The 21,898-nt window shown below is 37.0% G+C and overlaps 1 protein-coding gene across 3 annotated transcripts in view; it reads left to right on the plus strand.

The window, feature by feature from the left end:
- The window catches only part of ANKIB1 (ankyrin repeat and IBR domain containing 1), a 97,776-nt gene that overhangs the window by 39,996 nt on the left and 35,882 nt on the right, over positions 1-21,898 (plus strand). For all 3 annotated transcript variants that reach the window (XM_075492805.1, XM_075492806.1, XM_075492807.1), the window contains exons 3-4: positions 12,790-13,090; positions 19,609-19,791. In XM_075492805.1, the coding sequence (XP_075348920.1) occupies positions 12,790-13,090; positions 19,609-19,791 (484 nt within the window). The remainder of the gene's footprint in view (positions 1-12,789; positions 13,091-19,608; positions 19,792-21,898) is intronic.

Here is a 21,898-nt window from a genome sequence, read left to right on the forward strand (position 1 = left end):
TGCCCTCAGGCTCTTTTTGCCTGATCCTAAAGTACATTTGAGACCATCTGACTGCTCAGTTTGAAAATACTGCTATGAATTTGGAAAGTTTTTCACCAGGGTCTGGCTGTTGGTGAACCGTTCCTGAAATATGACGAGAGTAGGCTTTTCCAGAGGGTGGCTGAGATGGAGTGGCTGGAAATCGCGAGGACACTACTTAACATCTTAGATAACCTATCATTTCACAATATATGTTGTGGCATGACTTCCAGTGTTGTGGCTTTGCTGGGAAGCTTTTTGGATCAATGACAGATTTTCCTCATTGTGCGCTTCGTACTGCTACATCTGAGCACTTTGTGAATATTCAAGCCAAAAGTGGATTGTTCGTAGCAGTTGCTGCTGGTCCTGGGCTAAAGAGGGGGGAGGAGGAGGAGGTGATAAAAACATGGGGCTGTGGGGACACAGGATGGGTTTGTGAAGCTGATTTTTTTTCTAGAACAGGAAAAACAAAGGTTTCCAATTACAGAAGATTCTGGAAATTGAGGTGAATGCTGAAATTGAAAAAAAAAACCAAAACACTTTTTTTAACATACTTGATGCCTGCCTATCAGTAATAATAGTAAAGGAACTCTGACATTGAAGGCACAGCTAAGCTAGCCAGAGAGAAACAGTGGTAAATGTGCTCAGGATCTGGCTGTAGGAAGTATTTCTTGTTTGATTGCTATAATTTGGGAAGTATTTTTCACTGCAGTAGAGTGACAGAAGATCAAAGTAGTGGTGGTTTGAATTTCAGGTCAATGTAGGCTACAGTCTTGTCTTGTCTTATCTTATCTAGTTTTTATGGCTGTTTAAGAGGTTTTAGTAGGGGCTGGTTAAGCAATTGTAATACAATCAAAGAAAGTGCATGGAGATTACCAATATGTTACATAGGGTGAATTTGGCAGAAAATTTGTTTGACGTCGGAGGGAACGTTGCATTGGTCACAACACATTTGGGACTGTCTCTTCCCATGTCAGGTTTTGTTGGTTTTTATTCCTTTTGCAGTCATGTTGAAAATTAGTTTTGGATGTCTTGGAGGGAGATGTGTGCAGACTGTTTTTCAGAACGTGCCTTCTCTCAAGTTGAGAGGATATTAGGGGATTTTTGTGCTGCAAAAATATATGTCAAGGAGAAGTATTAGAGAAAACCCTGTTAACTTCTTTGCGGATCTTCTGGCTTTAGAGAGGTGCTGTAGTTGATTATTTTCTGATAAGGTTGAAGCTGCTCTGAATTTCAGATATTTTTCTTTTCCGGAGATGCAAATAAAAGAGGCTACTTCAGGCTACTTCACTGTCCACTGTTTTGACTGAGACAGAAGTTCTGTAAATGTTTAAACTTTGAGATCCAAATTGACCTAAATAATTCATGCTGAAATATTTAGAAAGGTTCTACAAAATATATTCTTTCTTTATCAAATTTCTGAAAACCTGTTTGATGCTTTGCCAGTAAGACTGGTGTTCCCTTTTAAATTACTCTCCTAGCTGTATTTCCGATATAAATGTGAGCAAAAGAAAAATAAGAAGAAGGTTAATAGCAGCTCTTTGTCTAATAAGGGTAAATGGGAAAAACACGGGGTTATTAACCAAAACAACAGGGTCCCAGTGTAAGGAAATTTGTACTGAATGTATGGACATTCTCAGTAGGTTGTTCAAAAATTCTGGAGGAGTCTTTTCTTTTTTTTCTTTGTTCTTCATGGTAACTCTTTGAATGATTAAATTTGTTCGGTGTTTTCCAGGGAATTTTACAGCTTATTTGGGAAAAAAAATTATGAAGGTATAATAGTTCCGTATGCTTCTTTCCTAAAAGTAGTTTTTAAAAGTTTTGACTTCTGATTTTAGTATAAAAGATACCCACCTAACTATTTTACCTTTCTCCCACACAACAAAAGAATTCTGTCCTGTTATGTCTGCATTGGAATTATTCATGCTAGACTCCCTTTACAGTCAGTGTAGATCGAGGTAATAGATCTAATCAGAATAATTAGTGAAGGCAACAGCATTATTCATTTTATTGTGAAGTTGACCCTAAAATACTTTAGCTTAATTGTGTGCCAGAAGTGCCTGTTTCTTCCCATTGATTGTAAAGGGAACCTAAAAGAACTGGATCAGCTGTAGTTGTCTTCATTGTAGATCTCCAGAGCTGAGAATCTTATCCTAGAATATGATAAATCATGTAAAATTGAATAGTAAGCACCTGCAAAGCTGTAAATTGAACACTTTCACAGTTGTACAGTATCAGACATGAATGCTACTTGTGGGAGATACTGCTTGTGATATAGTGTTAAATGTTTCACTTTCATGGTCTGCAGTGAATGATCAGTGCAGAGCTTGGATCCATCCAAGCCCCAGCACTGGTGTTTATCTGAATGTTTTGTTGTCGTTCCGCTCAGCTGCTGAAAAATACCTGGGTTTTGGTTCTGTAAGACCCTTTTCAGATTTGTTATTTTATATAGTTATGAGGCTTGGTCACCTACTAAATGCTTTGGAATATGAAATATTGAACAGAGTTTTTGATCTGATGTAGGAGAATAATATATGAAGAACATGATCTGACCAGGCTTTGTGGTAGTGTCTATAAGGAAGCAAGAGGACAAAGAATTGAAATGCCCATGACTTCAGTAGCAGAGCATGTGACTGGATGGTAGAAAATAGTCCTTTATAAGGTCATTTTCATGATACCCAGTCTCGAGAGCAGTCAAGAGGATGGAAGAATGATAAAATTAGGAAGCCTTCAAAATTGAGCAAGTTAATACTGTGACTGAATCCTCACTGGAGAAAACTGCCAAAGATAGAAAACAGTGGGGACACTTAGAGGAGCAGCTACAGACATGGAGCAGCAGCAGTAGTGTTTGCTAGGTTTCTCAAAGGCTGTCACCCAGTTGAGCACTGTCTTCTAAAGTACAGCTAAGACAGGTTGAAAAACTCTAACCCTTATCTGACTTACTTTCTTGGGTTTTTTCCCCTAAAGCTCAAAATCTTGTTTAAAAGCAATTCTCACTAACTAGATGCATGGCCTCCCAAGGTGGCTTCCCTGGTGTTCCTCATGACTTCTTCACAAAATACAAAACAGTGGGTAGGCTTTATCTTAATAGTAGTCTGACCTACAAGCAAAGCTCAAATGCCAGTCAACTGCTATGTTTTCAGCTTTTGAAATTGACCTTTTTCTAGCTGATTTCTGATTATTTTAACCTTAGTAAGTTGAATATATGTGATGCCTATGGATTTCATTGGTCACAACACAGCCTTGCTCTCCAGTTACAGGTGCCACTGTTGAGTTATTGCTGCTTCTTGCTACTAGGCTTTTCTGCACCCTTTAGAAAAGCGGGAACTGTAGGTTGCAGTGCTCTTCCCTGCACGTGTTTAGACACTGTTTAAATTCTCTTACTAAAATGATCATCTATTCCCCACGTTGTTCTTACTTTTCTCTCCTTGGAAATCAGATACTGCGGAGTAAGATAGCTTTGTTAGTGACTGGTGAGATAAGATGTATCAATGCAGTACACTATTAAAGATTTCTTATTCTGTTCTCCTTAATAGAACCCTTGTGAACATTTTACCACAGGCAAAGTAAAATTGTATTTGCGTTGTAGAGGACTACAGCTTTGGTCCTTGCCAGCCAGGGTGACTGAATCTTTATTTCAACTAATTTTGTTGCCAGGTAGAGTTTGTGACTCTGTCGAGTTGATTGGTAACTGCTGAATCATTGTGTCAAATGGCTTAACTTCGCCCTGGGGTTAGAGGCACACGTGGCTTCCTTACCAGAGAGATCTGTTGGCTCAGAAGTTACCAGAATAATGACTGAGAGACTTGCACTTTCTGATAAACAGAAGGAAATTTATCAGAAATAATTAATTAAGTTTTATAGCTAAATGCAATATCCAGCTAAAATATTCAGTGACATTGTATATAAACCCAGTTTTCCTTCTGGCCAAAATATAGACTGTGGATGATTTGATTTTTTAAATTTGTAGATTTTTTCAATTTAAATGTAATAAAATTACTTCATTGAGACATTTAAGGAAAATAAAAATTAGTGCATTAAAGATCAAGCAACACAGGGATTGAAAGGATTTTTCTGGAGGGAGGGATAGAGGAAGATGAGACAATGTCTGTAATACATTCATAGTTTTTCAGAAATAGAAGGAATAGAAATGATGCAAAGCCTGTTAGTATTTGCTGTGTAATTTCATCATTATTGGTATATAAATAATATCAACACTAGATGTCATACACTGCTAGGTGATTTACAAGCTGATAGGTAGATAATGGTCCCTGCACAGAAATACAAAGCTGTGTGTTTAAAATGGTGAAGATGAACCCACTCATTGGTAGTTTCATGCTTATTATTTCATCTGACATTTGTTTGAAACCAATCTAAAAATAATAGTCTCACAGTTATCTGAGAAGAGAATTCAGTGTGGATAGTCTTTTCAGAAAAAACTGTGTTCAAAGGAGGGATTTGGAGAGAAGGCTGGAACCTAACTTTGAGAATTGGTTCTAGCTGTAAAGAAAGGTATAGAAGAAAGGGCCAGAGACACAGCTGAAAATCATACACAGAAGACATTAGTCACAAAAGCCACTGGTAAGCAGCCAGCTCCAGTGGAAGCCACTTCTAATTTGGCACTCAGCTCTTTTTCTTTTGAAATCTTATTCAGAATATTGAAATAAAAGCCAGAAGTGGTATGGGATCGTGGGAACAGTATTCCTGACTGTCCAAGGGAAGGCCAAGCTCAAGTTGCTCATAAATAAATACAATAGTTTTCTGGTTAAGGATAACTTAAGGATGTTGTTGATACCTTTTTGCATGAGGAATGGTTTAATTCTGGGTTTTGGTGCTGCTGTTCCTCCTAACAGGCATAGGAACCATATATGAAACATGATTTTTTTTGGCCCACAGTGTAACAAATGTAAGGATTAACCAAGTTTTGTGTTCCTCAATTTTAGTGTATGCTATCTTTGGATCCATGCTCCACAATTCAATTGTATCACTTTACCACTCCTGCACATTGTCCCTCTTGTTTTTCTGTGTTGTACCAAGCCAAAGATTACTATCTATCTACAGAAGGCCATACTTAATTATATTAGCTGACACAAAACCACTAAACGAAAGAAACTTTTCAACCTATTTGCATCTTTTTAGTAGAGAGAATAGCAAATTCTTTACTGATGCATATTTGTATAAGACCTTTCTTAGGTGTCTTTAGGTGATGGGCTACTACGTTAACATGAGTCAGTCCAGAACTGGAACTCAGACCCAGGTGCTAACCTACCCTTAATCACTTTAATAGTCTTTTGGAAACAAGCTGTTTGGCGAAACCATAGGTGAAATGACAGCAATACAGTGAAAAAGATTATAAGTCTTTTTAGAGCCAGTTTAGGACAGAGTGAAGACCGTGCTTGCGTTCTAGGCAGTATTTTTGTACTGAGCATTACATTAAGCCCGTAAGTGAAACAGGCCCAGAAGAGCATATGTTGGCAGAGTCAAAGATTTCCATTTGAACCTTAGATTGCTCTAAGTAAAAGACATGATTCATATGTGCCGTAATATGGACTTGGTTCTCAAATTGGTGATTTTCTCTGAAAATCTGCAGAAATCGTTCGAGTACTCAGGAAATGGATTTAACCTGTTTTGCTGGATGTACCATACTTGATAGGAGTCATATGAATGGGAACAAATGGGAGGCATTTCTGTTTAGGAAGGATACAGAATTGAGGCCAGAGTGGTGTACTTGACGTAAGGGATCTTGAAATGTCTGTGAAGACTTCAAATTTCAGAAGGAAGAATTAGCTCTTCACAGACTTCCATCAGCAGTGGAGGCGGTATCATTGACAGCTCAGATGCTTCCTTTGCTGTTAGCCCAAATCACCACTGGTATAACCTCGCTCCTTACTTTGGCAGGATATTACTAGTGTTTATGGGAATTCTGGTAGTGTTGGTAACAGTTCTTAGGCAAGGGGCCAATTGAATTTAAGACTTATAAAAAGTCAGGATAATAGTCTGTGCTTTTTCTTTGGTAAATGGTTAATGATCTGTCAGCAGATTCTTTATCTTAGAATAGAAATAGTCACTGTCTCCTGCCCAGGTTTTTGCTGCATGCAGGAGATTTCCTGGGCTGTAGGAGAAGCTTAAGAATCTTAATGAAACAGAGAAGAAACTGTAAGTACTAATAAAGAATTTTCTAGCACTATATAATGAATAAAAATATCAATAATTACTTTTACTAGATGTGGCTTTCAACATCAGGTAAATAATACTGCTTTTCACAAAATTATTTAAACCAGCTCATACTTCTTCTATACAGCTGTCAATAATGACTAAAAAGATTTCTTTAAGTGCTTGCTTGTACACTGTGATTGTTTTGTTATAGTACATTTGGGGGAAAAAGTACTTTGAGTTAATTAAATAACTATGATTATTCAAGGTTTTAATGCATCAGTATTAACCTACTGTGTTAGAAGCTGAATGATTCAATAATTGTATGAATTAATTCATTGCATATGAGATGTAAATTACTGGGTAACAGGGCTTGGGTCTTCTGTATGTTTTTTTAACTCATGGCTTATCCATACTTCTTGTAACTCGGAAAGCTGTGAGCTTTAGGTTTATGCCTGCACTGGAGTTCGCAGTGTAGCTTTTTTAATAGCAAGCTGGACTTGCACAGGCTATCTAACTCAAGGATCAGAGGGGATGTTATGAAAGGGAACCCTGTGCAGATTAGTTTACCTTGTTGCTGCAGCTCACCTTTTTCTAGTACCTTACTTGTCTTCCTTAAAGCAACAGTGCGATTTGCTGTGTAATTTATATAGTATACATAAGTGCTTTGCATTCAAAAATCAGTAAATCTTTGAGCATATTCAGACTTGCTTTAGTCTCCAGCTGTCAGAACTACCTTTATAATTTCATTGTACACTAGTTTTTATTTTGGCTTTATTTTTATATACATAGGTAAATTTTCATATGTTTTTATATGCATACTTATATATACATGTGTATACATACATATAGCTATAAATATATATCATTTATTTAGAGAGACAAAGAGACTGTAAATATGGTGGTTTTCATGCCCCAAACATGAAAGATTTTATTAAAACCTGAAGAAACGGTTGTGTTGATTAGTTTCCCGGAGCGAGGGAATGTGCCAGTTATTTATTATTCAAGTTCACAGCCTTGCGATCTTGAGTCTCTTGATGCTTTTCTGCGAATACAGATAGTAGTAGGTGTGAATGTTGCAGCCCTTTCTTTTTTGCCACTTTTTTCAACACTTTTTTCATGCTTTTGTCACCTCAAATTTGGATTCTGCGAAGAGCTACAGCTTGAAGAAAAATCTGGAAACGGCAACTAGAGTAAAGTCTGGCTGCCCTGTGGTTCAGTGGTATTTCCCCTAGGCAATGCATATTTTCACTTTATCAGTACATTTCCAGGCAAAATTTAGCTTTTTATACCTCTGAAGTAGTGAGCCAAATTGCAGGGGTCTATAGCACTGCTCTGTGAAAGTCTTATGCGCCAAATACCACTGGTAAAAATAGGGCCCTGTTGAATAATGAATTTGTGGATGTAAAATATATTAATTTACCCTTTTTTGGATATTAGTCATCTTCTCTGAACTTTAAGTCATGGGTTCAGCTGGGCTTTTCAGCATTGGCTTGACTTCCCCTTACACTGAAGAGCTGATGCTTTGACTTTTAGAAGAGATTAAGGAGAGAATAAGGGGGAATATTGTGGCACTTCGAAGCCCATTTATGTATCCAGAGTGAGGTGGCTGGTTGCCTTTGGCAGTTCTGGTGTTTGTCACACCCATTTATGAGACACAGAAGTTGAGTGACAAGCAAGGAGAACAAGTAATCAAACCTAATTTTTCCCCAAGCGCAACAATTTTTTTTACAAATGCCACAAAATTTTTCTTGAAAATTTGCATATGGTTCTTACTGAAGTTCTCAACATATTTAGAGACAGTTGGACAATTTTTTAGCAGATAACTTTGACAGAAGGGCAAATGTCGAGCTTAGGTAAGGGAATAGCCTTCTAGGGAGGTTTTCTGGATTTCTCTCTTGGAAAAAAAAAAATTCTGCTGATACTTCCTGGTGCAGGGGTTGAAAATCTGCCTTGCTGATAAACTTCTTTGAGTAGGGGTATTCTTTGTGCTATGAAGCAATAGTAAAATAGTGCAATGACACTTTAAAAGATGTAAATCCATCCTAGAGCTTTTCATCATTTGGTTAATACAGAAAAGTGCCTTTCTGTTTGTTTAAGAACAGAGAATCTGCAAGCAGGCAGGACGTAAGCGCTTCTCATTTTAGCTTAGGATATACATAACTTCTTAAAACAAGAGTTTTATTGTTTTTTCCCAATTTTATTTAATTGGGAATTTATTTTATTTAATTTCCTTAATTTTATGGAGGAAAAATTTATACTAATAGTTACTCACTACTAAAGCTACCTTTTAAACTATTGTTTAACCCTTTAGAGAGGAATTTTGGGTTTAAAAAGAGCTACTGGTTTGACAGCCTTCAAATTCTACTTTTATGCACAGAGTTTCAGCCTAGGGCAGAACCATCTCATCACTGAACTGTTAAGGATAAGGTGAAATATCTACCTTGAGCTATGGGAGAGCATTTGTATCCATTCAGCATTTGTGTCTTCTACAAAGGTTCTTCTATAAACCAACATAAATCTTAGTAATGGAAAACTAATAGGTTACAGCATATAGTCAGTCAAATAGGGATGAAATACCCATAGCTTCAGATTATTAAAGGGAATTTTGGCAGCATTGTTGGGAAAAATACAGTAAGGTTTTTAAAAAAATAAAGGGAGGAGATTAATATAGGCAGGATGGTCTCTTTAATTGATAGGATTCTGTTAATCTTGCTGTTATGTTAGCAGAGGTTATGAATATTTTTGTGCATAGAATACTCTTCTGTAAGAGAAAGTGTGATTGACGGCTTTCATGGGTCACCACAAAAACCTTGCGCTATTCTGAAATCAGATGCACTGTAACCTGATTCGGGAGTGAATCACATGCTTTAAAATACCACAGCATGGAATTCCACTGATGATAAAGAGCTAAATATTGAAAACAGACATGTACCTTATAATATTATCAAGCCTAGAAGGTAATGATTAGATAGCTAAAGATACTAGAGAAACTTCATCTGGTTTGGGAGGAGGCAATGAAGGTCGTCTTGTGATTAAAAAACCTCAAGCCCTGGTTCAGTGTCATACAGAAACCACAGACAGTTCTTCACTGAATTTTAAAGTACCATTTTACTTTGAATTGGAGAAGTAGCAGGAATCAGTCTGTTGAATATAAAGCAACTCGAAGTGGGAGGAAAAGATGTGGTTAACAAATACCCAAAGGACTCTCCTGACATTCAAAATATGCAGGTCTAATTAGTGCAGCCATCCAGCATGTTACACAGTCTAAGTGCAAACTTTGAAATAGAGTTCAGGCACTTGATGTGAAAGACAAAGCCCACCCACTTTGCAATACTGAATTGTTTCTGTTAGCTTCGTACATCAAGCTTGGTGCTGTGCCTTCGTGCCAGCTGAAGCCTTTAGTCTCGATACTTCCTCGCTTGTATGTCCTCAGGGATTCCTGCTGAATGATTCTGCAGTCAGAAAACTGGTACTTATGCTACCATACCGCAGTCCACTGTAATGATTGCAGAAGGGTTCTGGCCCCTTCTTTATCACCCTTTCTTCTCTACTCATTCCCCAGCGAATTTGAAGATAACGGATGTCTGCTACCTTTACAAACTTTGTGTTACAGACGTCAGGTAAAAATAGCTAGGCCTACTGACTTGAACATCAGTGTTATCTAGTTTTAAAACCTACTGAAAAAGGAGCCACACATGAAGTCTTCTACTGTCTTTAGCCACTGCCTCTTTCTTCCCAGTGCTGTGATCTCTATTTTTTTTTTCTTAAGGAACGTGCAAGAGCTTTGGGATGGAACATTAGGAGGCATATAGATAGTAAATGCCATGGGTAGGGGGAGGAGGGAGTAATAAAATTTTTAAAAAACCCTTTATTTATTCTTGACTTAAGGACTCTGTATTGAAAAATGAACAACTTCACATTTTTCTGTTCATACTGCAGTTTACAAATGCATTGAAGACTAAGTTGGGGGTGATCTTTACTTGAAGTAAAAATATAAAAAATGAAATTGTGAAAGGGAGTTAACAGAAGAAAAGGTACTGGTGTACCATAGAACAGATTTTATTGCAAAAGTAGAGAAACTCAGATTTTAGTGAGTCTCCAAAGTTACATCTCACAGAGACCAAGATGACTTAGATTTAGCCTTGTATTTTCTATATCCAGGTTTTGCAGTGGGTACCTGCAAAACCTCGTATCTAAGGCATCTAGCATTTTCCTATCTAAGTGCCTCTATAGAATTAATTTCCTTGTCCTCCAATGAGTTATCTTTCTCCTTCCTTCCTTCCTGCCTGCTTGCCTGCCTGCCTTCCTTCCTCTCCCTTCCTTCCTTTGTCCCTCCCTCCCTCCGTCCCTCTCCTTTCCCTCCTTCTGTCTCTCTATTCTTTCCCACCTTCCTTCCCCTCCTTTCTTTCTGTCTCTAGTTTCATACTATGTAAAGCCAATTCAAACAAGCAAATTCATTTTGGATACTGTTTGGTACTGGTTAGTCTTACCGTTTTATGTAATTGGCTGTGAAGCATTTTGCCTGTGTTGCTAAATCCCTTTCCTCTGAAAACAAAAGAAACCCAAGCAAACAAAATGTCCTATCACTTTTTTGGCAACAAGGCAAAAATCTTAATCTCAAGTTTGGCATATTCATATTTCTTAACAAATGCATCTATCGTGTCAGCTATCATGGAATGAAAGAGAGATTTCTCTAAGGAACATTTTTGCTGCCAAAATAAGGCAACATAGAGGAGACTGTTTTGTTTTTATCTTTTCCTCTGAATACTTTGTTACCACTTATTTAAAAGAGCAGTATTTTAGTGATAAGTTTCATTTTGAACTCAAACTGTTCAGAGGTTTTCAGAGGGAGGAAAGGACAGAAATCTGGCTGAGCAAATGGCTATCATCAAGACATCTTTCCATCGCAGGACCAGATCAGCTGTGCCTAATTTTTTCTACTGAAATACTTGTCCAGTCTGTTTTCAAAAATTTCTGAAAGGGAAATTCCACACCCACCCTGTATAGCCTCTTTATTAATAAAATAGTCTCAGGATTATTCTTTGCCCTGAACAAAGCATGGGAGAACTCAGAGAGAGAAAGGCTTACCATGTAGTTCCTGGTGGGATGTATTCAGGGACAACAGAAAAGGGAGGTGGCATTTAGACTTGTAACAGTAGCATAAGGCAATAACTGAGGTAAATAACGTTTCCTTTTGTCAATTTGGTTACCAAGTTCTTCTGCTCTCCACTGTTCACCAAGAGCAGTATGGTCTGATTTTGTGTTTAGGCAGTGCCTGCCTTCAGGTGGCTGAGCTGCCTGTTTTAAACTGAAAGTGATTGAAACTGTTTTTAATTAGTCTTAGGGGTGAGGGCAGGGAGGGTGGAAGCTGGTCCCCTGTATTGACTTAATGAGGATTCCAGAATAACTGTTTTTTTCATACCTGCAAACTGTTCAGAGTCAGGGAACAGCCTGGAGAGCGGAGGAACAGTGACTTCTCCTGGTTTTATGTGTGAGGGGGCTTATGGGAACAGTGCAAGTGTTTCTGCAGTGACTTCTTGAACATATGTGCCATGCTTCTCATTTAGCCTGGTATTACTTCTCTGGGAACTGTCCTTCCTACCTTCACACAGAGTTCTTTCACCATTGCTCTCTCTCTGACCCCCGTCCTACAAAGAGACGGTCTTTCTTCTCTGCCATTTCCTACCATTCACTCTCCCTTAAGAAAAAAAATTATTATTTTAGTATACCTCAAAAGGCTAAAGCAAGTTTGAATTCACAGGGCTTGTATGATATGTCTCAGTTCTTCCATTTCAGAACTGGATTGTAACTTCTATAATTCTTTTCTGGCAAGAAGCAGCAGGAGCTGCGTTGTCTCAGGAGCTGTCAGGAATCAGAGTTCTGATTCCAGGAATCAGTCTGGTTTTTCCCTTTCATTCCTAAGCTGATCCTTTTTGCTGGTATAGTTAATTATCCACTTTGAACTGCCTCTAAAGCATTCAAGAGAAGACTTGAATTCTTGCCAGCCTCTGTCATCTGCATAGGTGAGGGTTTGCATTACATTGCACTTCCATATATTCTAGAGTGAGAAAGCAAACAGAGTCTCGCCTCAATGCATGCAGTGCTAGCAGGAAAAGTATTTCATATATTTTCAAGAAGCGGTAAGTACTGCCTTGACATCTGACTAAAGATACAGGAAAGGAGAATGAATTTTTAAGAAATTGCTCTAGCATTATCTATTTGCAAACTACCAAATGCACTACTATTCAGGACACAGAGTAGAAAAAAGAAAGTATCTATTTCATCAATCTTGTGACTTAATAACATTTATTGCAATACAACACAGACTTGTAGAATAAACTTTGCCAACTAAAATTTGTCACATACTGACAAAGTAATTATATATGGTACTTAATGGTATTTCAGTAATTCATCCAGATCTTGGCTCTTGACTCCTAAGAGAAATGGAGGAGAGCTGTCCAGTAGTAATTATTTATTAAGAATGTTTATCACTAACATGGCTAATCAAAATCTTGGCAAGAAAAGAGAGCTGTCATAATAGACCCTTCCCACTTCAAGGAAATGAGTGGAACTGTGTGCTAATTATTTTTCTTCTATTTCCCCCCCCCCTTGCAGAACTTTCCTTTTTGTTAGAGATGGTAACCCAAATAAACGGAATGTGCACAATGAGACATCTATGCACTTACTGTGTATGGGACCTCAGATCATGATCTCAGAAGGAGCTCTTCATCCTCGCCTGACACGACCCTCAGAAGATGACTGCAGAAGAGCAGATTGTCTGCAAATGATCCTGAAGTGGAAGGGAGCAAAGCTGGATGAAGGACAATATGAACGAGCAGCCATTGATGCTGTTGATAACAAAAAAAATACACCTTTGCACTATGCTGCTGCCTCAGGGATGAAAACCTGTGTCGAGGTAAAAGTTCATATATAATCCCAACTCTATATACTGCTATTAGTAAATGACATGCACAGTGTTTCACAAAGCTGTTTTGGGTGAAAAAATCTGATATAGTATATTGAATTAACTTTTTAATTCTATTTTTCATTAATTGGAAAAATTACAAAGATAAACAGGCAAAAACATACACTGTCTGTAGAGAACAATGAAAAAACTGGATTACATATACATTAACTTCATGACACAAACTCCTCAGCACGAAGAAGACACATGTAGGCTTATAAAAACTGAAAATAATTACAACACTGTAACACTGGAGAAAAAGCTTTAAAGGTAGGCATAGGCATACTTACATGTGTAAAGAGAAGTGAAATAACTGCCTGAGAGAAAATTAGAGCTCTTTTTATTCTGCTCTGTAGCTGCAAATGGGAAATGCTGTCCATGTTTCAAGAACAGGTTTGGTGTCTTTAATTTACAGTATCCAGCTTTTTTAGAGGATGCCATACATCTGTGCTAACATACTTGAATATAATTACCTTTTTACAAATTAAAAATTACTTTAATGTTTGTGAAAGTAGTGGATAGTAATGAGTAATTGGGAATCATAATGACTTTGAAGGTCTCCCATCAAATTTATTTTTAAACTATACCAGGTAATGAGGACTAGTATTTAATTGTGCTGGTAATTTAATTTAAAGAACACAAGAACAGACATCTAACATTTTCAAAAACAGCTAACATTTTCATTAGCTGGTCTATTATAACATCAAGACTTGTATTTTGAATGGTAACAATTAATTCAGAGTTCAGCATTTATATGTAAAATTTAGGTTATTTTTCTTCTGTGTATAACTTCATGTTTATTGAGACTACACTCATTAACGTAATATCATCAGCAAAGTTTATCACCTCATTATTCACCTGCTTTTCTAGATAACTTCTGCATATCTTAAACAGTCAGGTCCTAGCACCTGTGGGACTGGTGACCTCTCTGCAGTAAAAACTGGAGCTATTTTTAGTATTGGTGTTACTTTTACCACCTTCTAATCTTGTACCGTGACAGATTTAAGCGAGAAGTTCCATATCATAATAAATAGTTCTGAAGTTTCATATTTGAGTTCCATTAGGACTCATGAATAAGTACCATCTGGTGCTGGGTATTTATATTAATATTTGGTTTTTTGGTTGTTCTAGAACCTCTTGTGCTGAGACTTCAATTTGAAACAGACTTTCTTTTGTGTCCTTCATAAAGCATGTGTGGTACATCCACAGAGAATCTGGACTCCAACGATTCATGTCACTTTTCTGCTTTATGTTATTTGAGACTGCTTTTGCACTTTGTCCAGTGACCAACTTTAGAAACACATTGACAGATTTGCTGTGTGATGTTTTAAAATTATTTATTCTAAGTTCTTATGCACTTGGCATACTGCTCAAAAAACATTCAGAGCCTTCTTTATTGTGATTTTACATTTACCTTTTCCAGACTTTGTTCTTTATGTATTCTTCATCTGGAGACAACTTCAGCTTCTTAATTCCTGTACGATTCTGTCCCGTTGTTCTACCATCACAGATTGTTCTGATGTTTCTAGAATTTTTTTCCATGCTTTTATGTAGTACCACTTTTTGAAAGTAAGCAGAGGATTATTTGTCTTTTTTCTGCTTCTGCAAGAATGGTGAATCTAAGTACATTTTGGGCATCATTACTGAGTGGTTCTTTGATGTTAACATTTTGAATTAAGTCTTGTAGACTACTCTGGACAAAGTCAGGAGTTGCTTCTTCTCTTGTGTTTGCTAACTATTTTGTCTATTATTCAGTCACTTATGTAGTCTGAAATTTTAATTTAAGCATCATGTATTAGCATAGCGTTTTCTCAATATACTTAGGAGACGCAGTGACTGAAGTTCCCTTTATTTTTGTGGTTTCTGCCCTTGCAGCATTTCTGTTCTTGGTCAATGTGTCACTTCTATTGTTACAATTTTGGTCAGGTGGTCACCAAAGCTTTTTTTGTTTAAGTCTAGAATTGCATTCTACTGGGATCCTCTGGTATTTGTTGACAGAGTTTATTTATCTGTGAGTTCATTTTGTTTTTTTAAAAAAGGTAAATAGCACCACCCTTCCAATACTGTCAACTTCTCTGTGATTCTCACATAGTATGTTCTGTGGTATTACTTTGTTACACTGATTGTATTCTGTCAAGTTTCCAGATATTGTCTGAAAATTCTCATTTAAAATTTGTCATTTCAATTCCCCAGCCTTAGCTGTGCACCATCTTGAACTGAATGCTCTTCTTTAGCTTCTGTTTTTTCATTAGTCCCCTCTTTAAAGGCTTAGATAGTGTCTTTTTATTTCCAATAGCCAACACTTCTTTCATTCTGTTAGTATAAAGATCATCTTTCCTAGTTTTCTGAGCTTCTAATGAATGGAAACTCAGCTTCCTTATGTCATTTTCTGTGCTATAACTTAAGCCTCTTGTCTCTCTGCTCCCCTGCTCAGTACTGAGAGGAGTTGAGAGGATGCTGCTGTTAGATGCTGATACTTAACCTCCAGTATCACAGCCTGAATCTTGCCCCTGTACCTTCTCTCTTCTCTGCCCCATGTTGTTACAGCTCCTTAAGCTCCACGCTAGCAGTTTGTCTTCAGCATGTCCCTAGAAATTATTTACACACTTTTCACCAGGGAGGCAAGTCACCATGCGGTCTTTGCTAGCTGAATTATACTCAGACCCAGCTAATTATGTAAATGGTAACTGAATTACACACAGGTATTGCCTTGCTCTTCCTGTCAACTAGAATGAATCTTTCTTTTTGTATGGTTATATGATTGATTTAGTGCCTCTTTTGATGCAATTGATATGTAAAAAAACATCAGGCTGTCTCCTACATCTTTGTTAATACTGCTTTTATCTTGATTGTCAACTTTTAATTCTTTTTAGATTTGATAAACAAACAAAAATATTAATTGCAAAGGACTGTGTACTTTTCTCTTGTTCGCTTTTTTAATGCCACTTGTTCGATCCAGCCGCCTGATAAATTCTGGCTATAGGGATTTTCAGTCATAGTTGTTCTATCTAGCCTTCCCCAAGAAGATCCGTTTGCTTTTAAACATTATTGTACATTAGAGGACAAATGTGCGTGTCATATCAGAAAATGGGAGATATCAGGATTTAGCATTTAACAGCCTCTTTGAGCAAAGTTGGTGAAAAACACTCACATGAAACGATTTGACATGAGAATGGGTGCTTCTGGTAGAGAAATGGTAAACAAAAGAAAAGTTTAGTAACCATTTTCCCACATATTTCAATTTCTGGTATTTACAAGCTTGCTTACTCACATTTGTGAAATATTACATCTATTACACTGATTTGTAAAGTGCTTACAGTTGGACCCATATCAATATATACTGAAAAAAAAAAAAAAAGAACAATTACATTATCCACAGAAACTCTTATTGCTTTGTGTTCTATCTCCCTCTCTACACTTGAGATCCCCAGGTAACTTAGACTTCAGATTTACAAGGGATTTGAGCAAGGAGTCTTCTGCCTCAATCATTCTGCCTTCATGCCCCCAAATGGGGCTATACAATGGTATTAGAGGTAGATACAGTTGTTCACAAGTTTCAATTTCAAGAGCATGAAGCCAGTGGGCTCACACAGTAAGATCCAGGGAGACTACAATGTTGGAAAGAATCACAGTCGCTGCAGAGGAAATTGTGGTTCTGGAGCCAGGCTGCAGCTTTTAACTGCAGACTGTAAAATCAATTGGTTTTAAACTCATCATGAAAGTTCATGGTTTGTGTTTCTTCACAAATTATCATTCTATTTCTCACTGTCTGTGATATGATTCATTAGATGAATCCAGCTACTAGACTGCTAGTTCCCCATTTAATTATATAAACTGGGTTATGTTATCATGACAATACATACCGTTCAATTGACTAAACCATTTCTGACTCTAATTTGCTTTCAGTTTGTCTTTGAAGAATTTACAGTCTGATCCACGTGGATCTCTATTTACCAGAGTTTGGACACAGTTATGTAGTCTAACTAGGCATGGTTTCTACATTAGAAACATAGAATACACCCCCAAGTTCAAACTTTGTTATGTGTCCTGCCATAGGGTAGAGGACCTTGGATCCTAAGATTAATATCTGAGGTATCTTAAATCCTGCAGTATAGTTTGTAGTCCTTCTAACTCCTTCAACAGGAACAGGATTATGCACAGGAACACTACATTCGGAAAGGCCCAAAACAGAGCTTGGTGAAGGAATTTGACAATGATCTCTTTGTTCCTGGAAGTATTTGAGGATTAAAATTCTTAACAAAACAAAAAGAGATAAGAAACTGACTTGCCTAATCCTCAAGTCATCTTCCCTCTCTCCAGTAAAGTGAAGGTTACTTAGAATCGCAGGAGTGCCTTTTGCCCAGTTTTGTGGTGGTTACTCTCACTTCAGAGCAGCATTCCTCTTCAATCGTTTCCTTTTTCCATAACTTTTCAGGAAAGCTCCAGCCTTGTATTCCCCTGTCCTCACCACACCCATGTAAGGAAAGGAAAAAACAAACATAATCCCTTGTTAGTGAACCACCTACTAGTTGATTTGTTCAGAGTTGATAGTCAAATGTGCAGTCTTGATGCTACTCCATTCACATGTGTTAAATTTCTCCTCCGAGCAGAACAGCTGTGTGGAACCCAGTGCTAACGATAGTTTGGGCAAAGTTAATGTGCTTACCTCAAAATACTGAATAGAAAAAAGGCTTAACTTTCATGCTGAATAGATTTGATTTGATGCAGATATATTCCACTCTATCAGAGCATATTTGGGATAGTAAATGGCATTTTTGCAGTTGTTTAAAATATTAATGTGATTATTTAAATTATTAATCTCCTTTTAATTACTTAAGAGACACAAGCCTTTTTAGCAGTGCTTCCAGAGAACTATGGCATCATTATTAAAAACTTGTTGATTTGCATATTCCTCATTTTGCGGATTAGATTTTGAGCTGCGTAGGTCTATGGAGTGTTCTTTCAAGTATACTTATTATTTTTCTTCCTCGGAAGGTGCCTTAGTTGCCTCAGTTAAATTTCTGTTAGAGTTTAAAATGTACAGACAGAATGTGAAACTCAAAGTTTTGGCAATGTTAAGAAGTTTAGATAGAAGAAGGTAACTGTAGGCTGGGTATCTTGATAATTATCCTAGTACTATCTTTATTTCTGCCTGTTACTCTGCTATGAAGATAAAATAGGGTGTCATACTTAATGACACTAATATCTTCTCATCTAAATCTTGTTATTGCACTGGTTTGTGGTATTTTTGGGTTTGCATTTCTTTTTATTTTGGAGAATGTGGGAAAAGTTTCCAAAGAATCTACAAGAATGATTCCAGGTTTATAAAATACGTTCTGTATTTTACAGTGACAGGTGAAGGAAATACGATCTGCTGAAGAGAAGAATAAGAAGTGACTGATAATGATCTAAAAAGTTTATGTGGAGAACAGATCATTTTGGGGAAATTTTATTTTTTTTAGATGTATAAAAATTAGAAGCTGAGTTTTGAAATATCCTGGCTAAAAACACAGGATAGTGTTGTTACAGCCATCATGGTCTGAAGGCAAGATAATGTTTATAGATTATAGTTTTATTTAGAAATAGTGTGAATCATTTTAGAAGTGAATGATTGTCCTGGGTGCTCCATCATTAGAAGTTTAGCACATGTTATAAAGATGTCATAATAAATCAGCAAAATGGTCCACTGTTGGCCTTTAAAATCTGTGGCATTTGTTGTCCTTGCTTGTATCAGATCAGTTTATAGCAGGAGGTAAGGTTGGCAAGGTAATGAGAGCAGCACAATTGGATAGAGACTGCATTTCTGGGTGGGTTACTGGCAAGAGACGAGGTTGGCGAAATGCACAATACTAGACCCTATTAGAATTACTAGAATTAGAATTATTTCATTTCACTTTTCTCATGTCCTCAAAAATAAGGTAGAGCTACTAGAATGCTATGTCATGTGCTATCTGTGAATTGGTACCCCATCTTCCCTCCTACCCAAAGATTCTCCCATTTTCTGTCACCACCAGTGTACCAGTGCTGGGAAGAATGGTGGAGTTATAGCCATAGATAAATAATATTTAAAGGTGTATCTAGCTCCATCTTGCTGGGTGCTTGATGACCTCAGGCCCCTCATTTTCTACGGATCACTGACCATATCAGTAGAGCAGAATTTTAGTGTTTAAAACCTAACAGAGACATAATTAACGTACAGTGTTGCCTTTTAACATATTTCTGAGATTTTGTGGTTCCATGGAATTATGGTGGTTATAGGTATAATTACGTATGAAATCAAGCAGTAATTTATTTGGTAACAATAGAGAATCTTTGTTTCCCAAAGACCATTGCTATTATATTTGTCTCTTCTTTCTGTTTTCCTTGTTCGTATTTTTTTTTTGTTCTCTTCTTAACTGACATGTCTTTTCTTCAGGGTATTATTAGAGTTGGTAGTTAATAACTATTTACTTTGCTGTTTTACTTTTCAGCTTCTAGTAAAACATGGTGGAGATTTGTTTGCAGAAAATGAAAATAAAGATACCCCATGTGACTGTGCAGAGAAACAACACCACAAAGAGCTGGCTCTTAACCTGGAATCTCGAATGGTATTTTCACGTGATCCTGAAGCTGAAAGCATTGAAGCTGAATATGCTGCTTTAGACAAAAAAGAGGTCAGAGGATACTTTAAATTTGGAGTATTTTACACATTTATATTTGTAGCAGTTACATTGTGACAAAATTCTGCAAAGTATTTCAATAGGTACTGTACTTTATACTGTGTATTTGTAAACCATTTGATTTTAACACAGCTCTTTATAGCTCTCAAGCTCAGAGAACATAACAAATACATTGTCAAAACTAAAGAAAAGTTTTATTCATACTTAATTATGTGGACTGTCTTGAAGGTGTTGCAGGCTGCGAGGCTGGAGGAAATACCGTGAGGCCAGTAAGCTAGGAAACAGTTGCTCTAAAACGTTTTTTACATATTTGTATTTCTTAAGATGCCTTTCTGTCTAAAAATGAGGGCAGGAGAAGTTCTGAAAAGGAGAAAATCTGTGGGATAGAATAGGGAAAATGTTCTGGTGGATCTTCCTAGACTGAGGCTGGGTTGAATGTCACCAAAAACCAGCTGAGTAGTGCAGGATTTCAAAACAGTGCATTTACTTTCTTGTTTTTGTGACATGATGCCTGAAGCTAGTGCATACCAGAACTTGTATGAAAAACAGGTAATAACAGGTGTTGTTATTTTGAAGTCAGTTTTTCAAAGAGAGAGACAATTCACTCACACAAATTTGCTTGAGTTCTGGTATACCTTACAGAAGACTGTGATTTGGTAAGGCCAATTTGACCAAAAAGACTCTGAGCAAAAGTTCCCTCCCCCATCCATTATCAGATTTTAATTAACTAAAATTCTAAATAAGAATACATAGATAAATTATATGATTCAGTAAATATTATTAGGTAATTCTGTGTAAATTAAAGGGCAATAGATTTCTGTATGGCTACTCCCTTCAAAAGTAGCGTGGCCTTGCCTTTTACTAGCTTAGCCCACTTATGACCTAATGGCACTTAGAAGAAAATTCATTCAGATTTAGGTATGAGTAGGCTTAGATCACATCAACTGTTTCCCTGAAAAATGCCACGCATGGTCACTTTTATTTCAAAGTAAGAAAGTCTTTGTACTGTTCAATTCATTTTCTGACTAATTTTCTTGAATAAATTCAAATATAAACAAGCTTAATGAGATTGCTTATTCCCAGATGGTAGGTTTTGAGATGAGGTTTAATATACTTGAACTGTACATTGAAATAACAAATGTAATTAATTCATTTTAGTTTCTCTGAATATTCCCGTATAGAGACACTGAAATTGTTGTAAGAGTATAGTTTGAAATTATATTTTCTCTGTTGGCAAAACCACTTTAAAAGACTGCTGCAGTTTCCTGCCATGATTGCAGTTTACCACTCCTTTGGTTGTACAAGTAGAACTGTTTGGATGGTTAAGCTGTTGACTGGATCATAGCAATGATTTGGCTTAAAAGAAGAAGTTTTAAAGAGTGATAATATGTAATTGTTTTATTTAACCTGAATAATTTTTATCATTACGTTTATACCATGGGTTTGCTGGCATATGCACCAGCACAGCTAAGAGAATAGTGAACTTACAAATATGGGTGCAGCAAATCAAGAACCACTTGAACAGGCTTCGGCAAGAGAAAATAATGTCTCGTGACTGTTTAAGGTAGATGCTCAAAGCAAAATCAACTTAAAGGCTTGATAGTTACAAGAGACTTGAGTAAAAGGTAATTATGTTAATTTGGGGTCTCTTCATTGAGGCTGTTAAAAGATACAGTTCTGTTGCTCATTCGACTTGTTTTTAGCAAGGCTGTTGAGCGTGAGAACTGAAATGCAGGCAGGCCTGCAGTCCTAGATCCATCTGACATACCAGGGCAGCTTTCCCACATGTTCTAAAGATTAACAAGCAGAAAAATGTCAGCCTGGAACCGATTGGTGGTCTTGGGGCTTCACATAGAGCAATTCTGCCTTCATGTGCTCCCTTCTTTTTTTTAACCTGCTTTCTTTGTGACTTTTCAGTGGGATAAATTCTCTAACTTCTTGTGTAACTGTAACAGCACAAGTGCTAGCACAAGAGAGATGCCAAGAGCATGTAGCCAGAGGAAGTTCATTTTTCAATCTTCGCCCTCAGATTGGCCAAAACCAGTTGAGAAAAACCAGCCTTAGAAAGACTAGCACTGGGCTGCAATCCAAATGACTACAT

Source organism: Mycteria americana, chromosome 2 (genome assembly GCF_035582795.1).
Source record: "Mycteria americana isolate JAX WOST 10 ecotype Jacksonville Zoo and Gardens chromosome 2, USCA_MyAme_1.0, whole genome shotgun sequence".
Classification (NCBI taxonomy): domain Eukaryota; kingdom Metazoa; phylum Chordata; class Aves; order Ciconiiformes; family Ciconiidae; genus Mycteria; species Mycteria americana.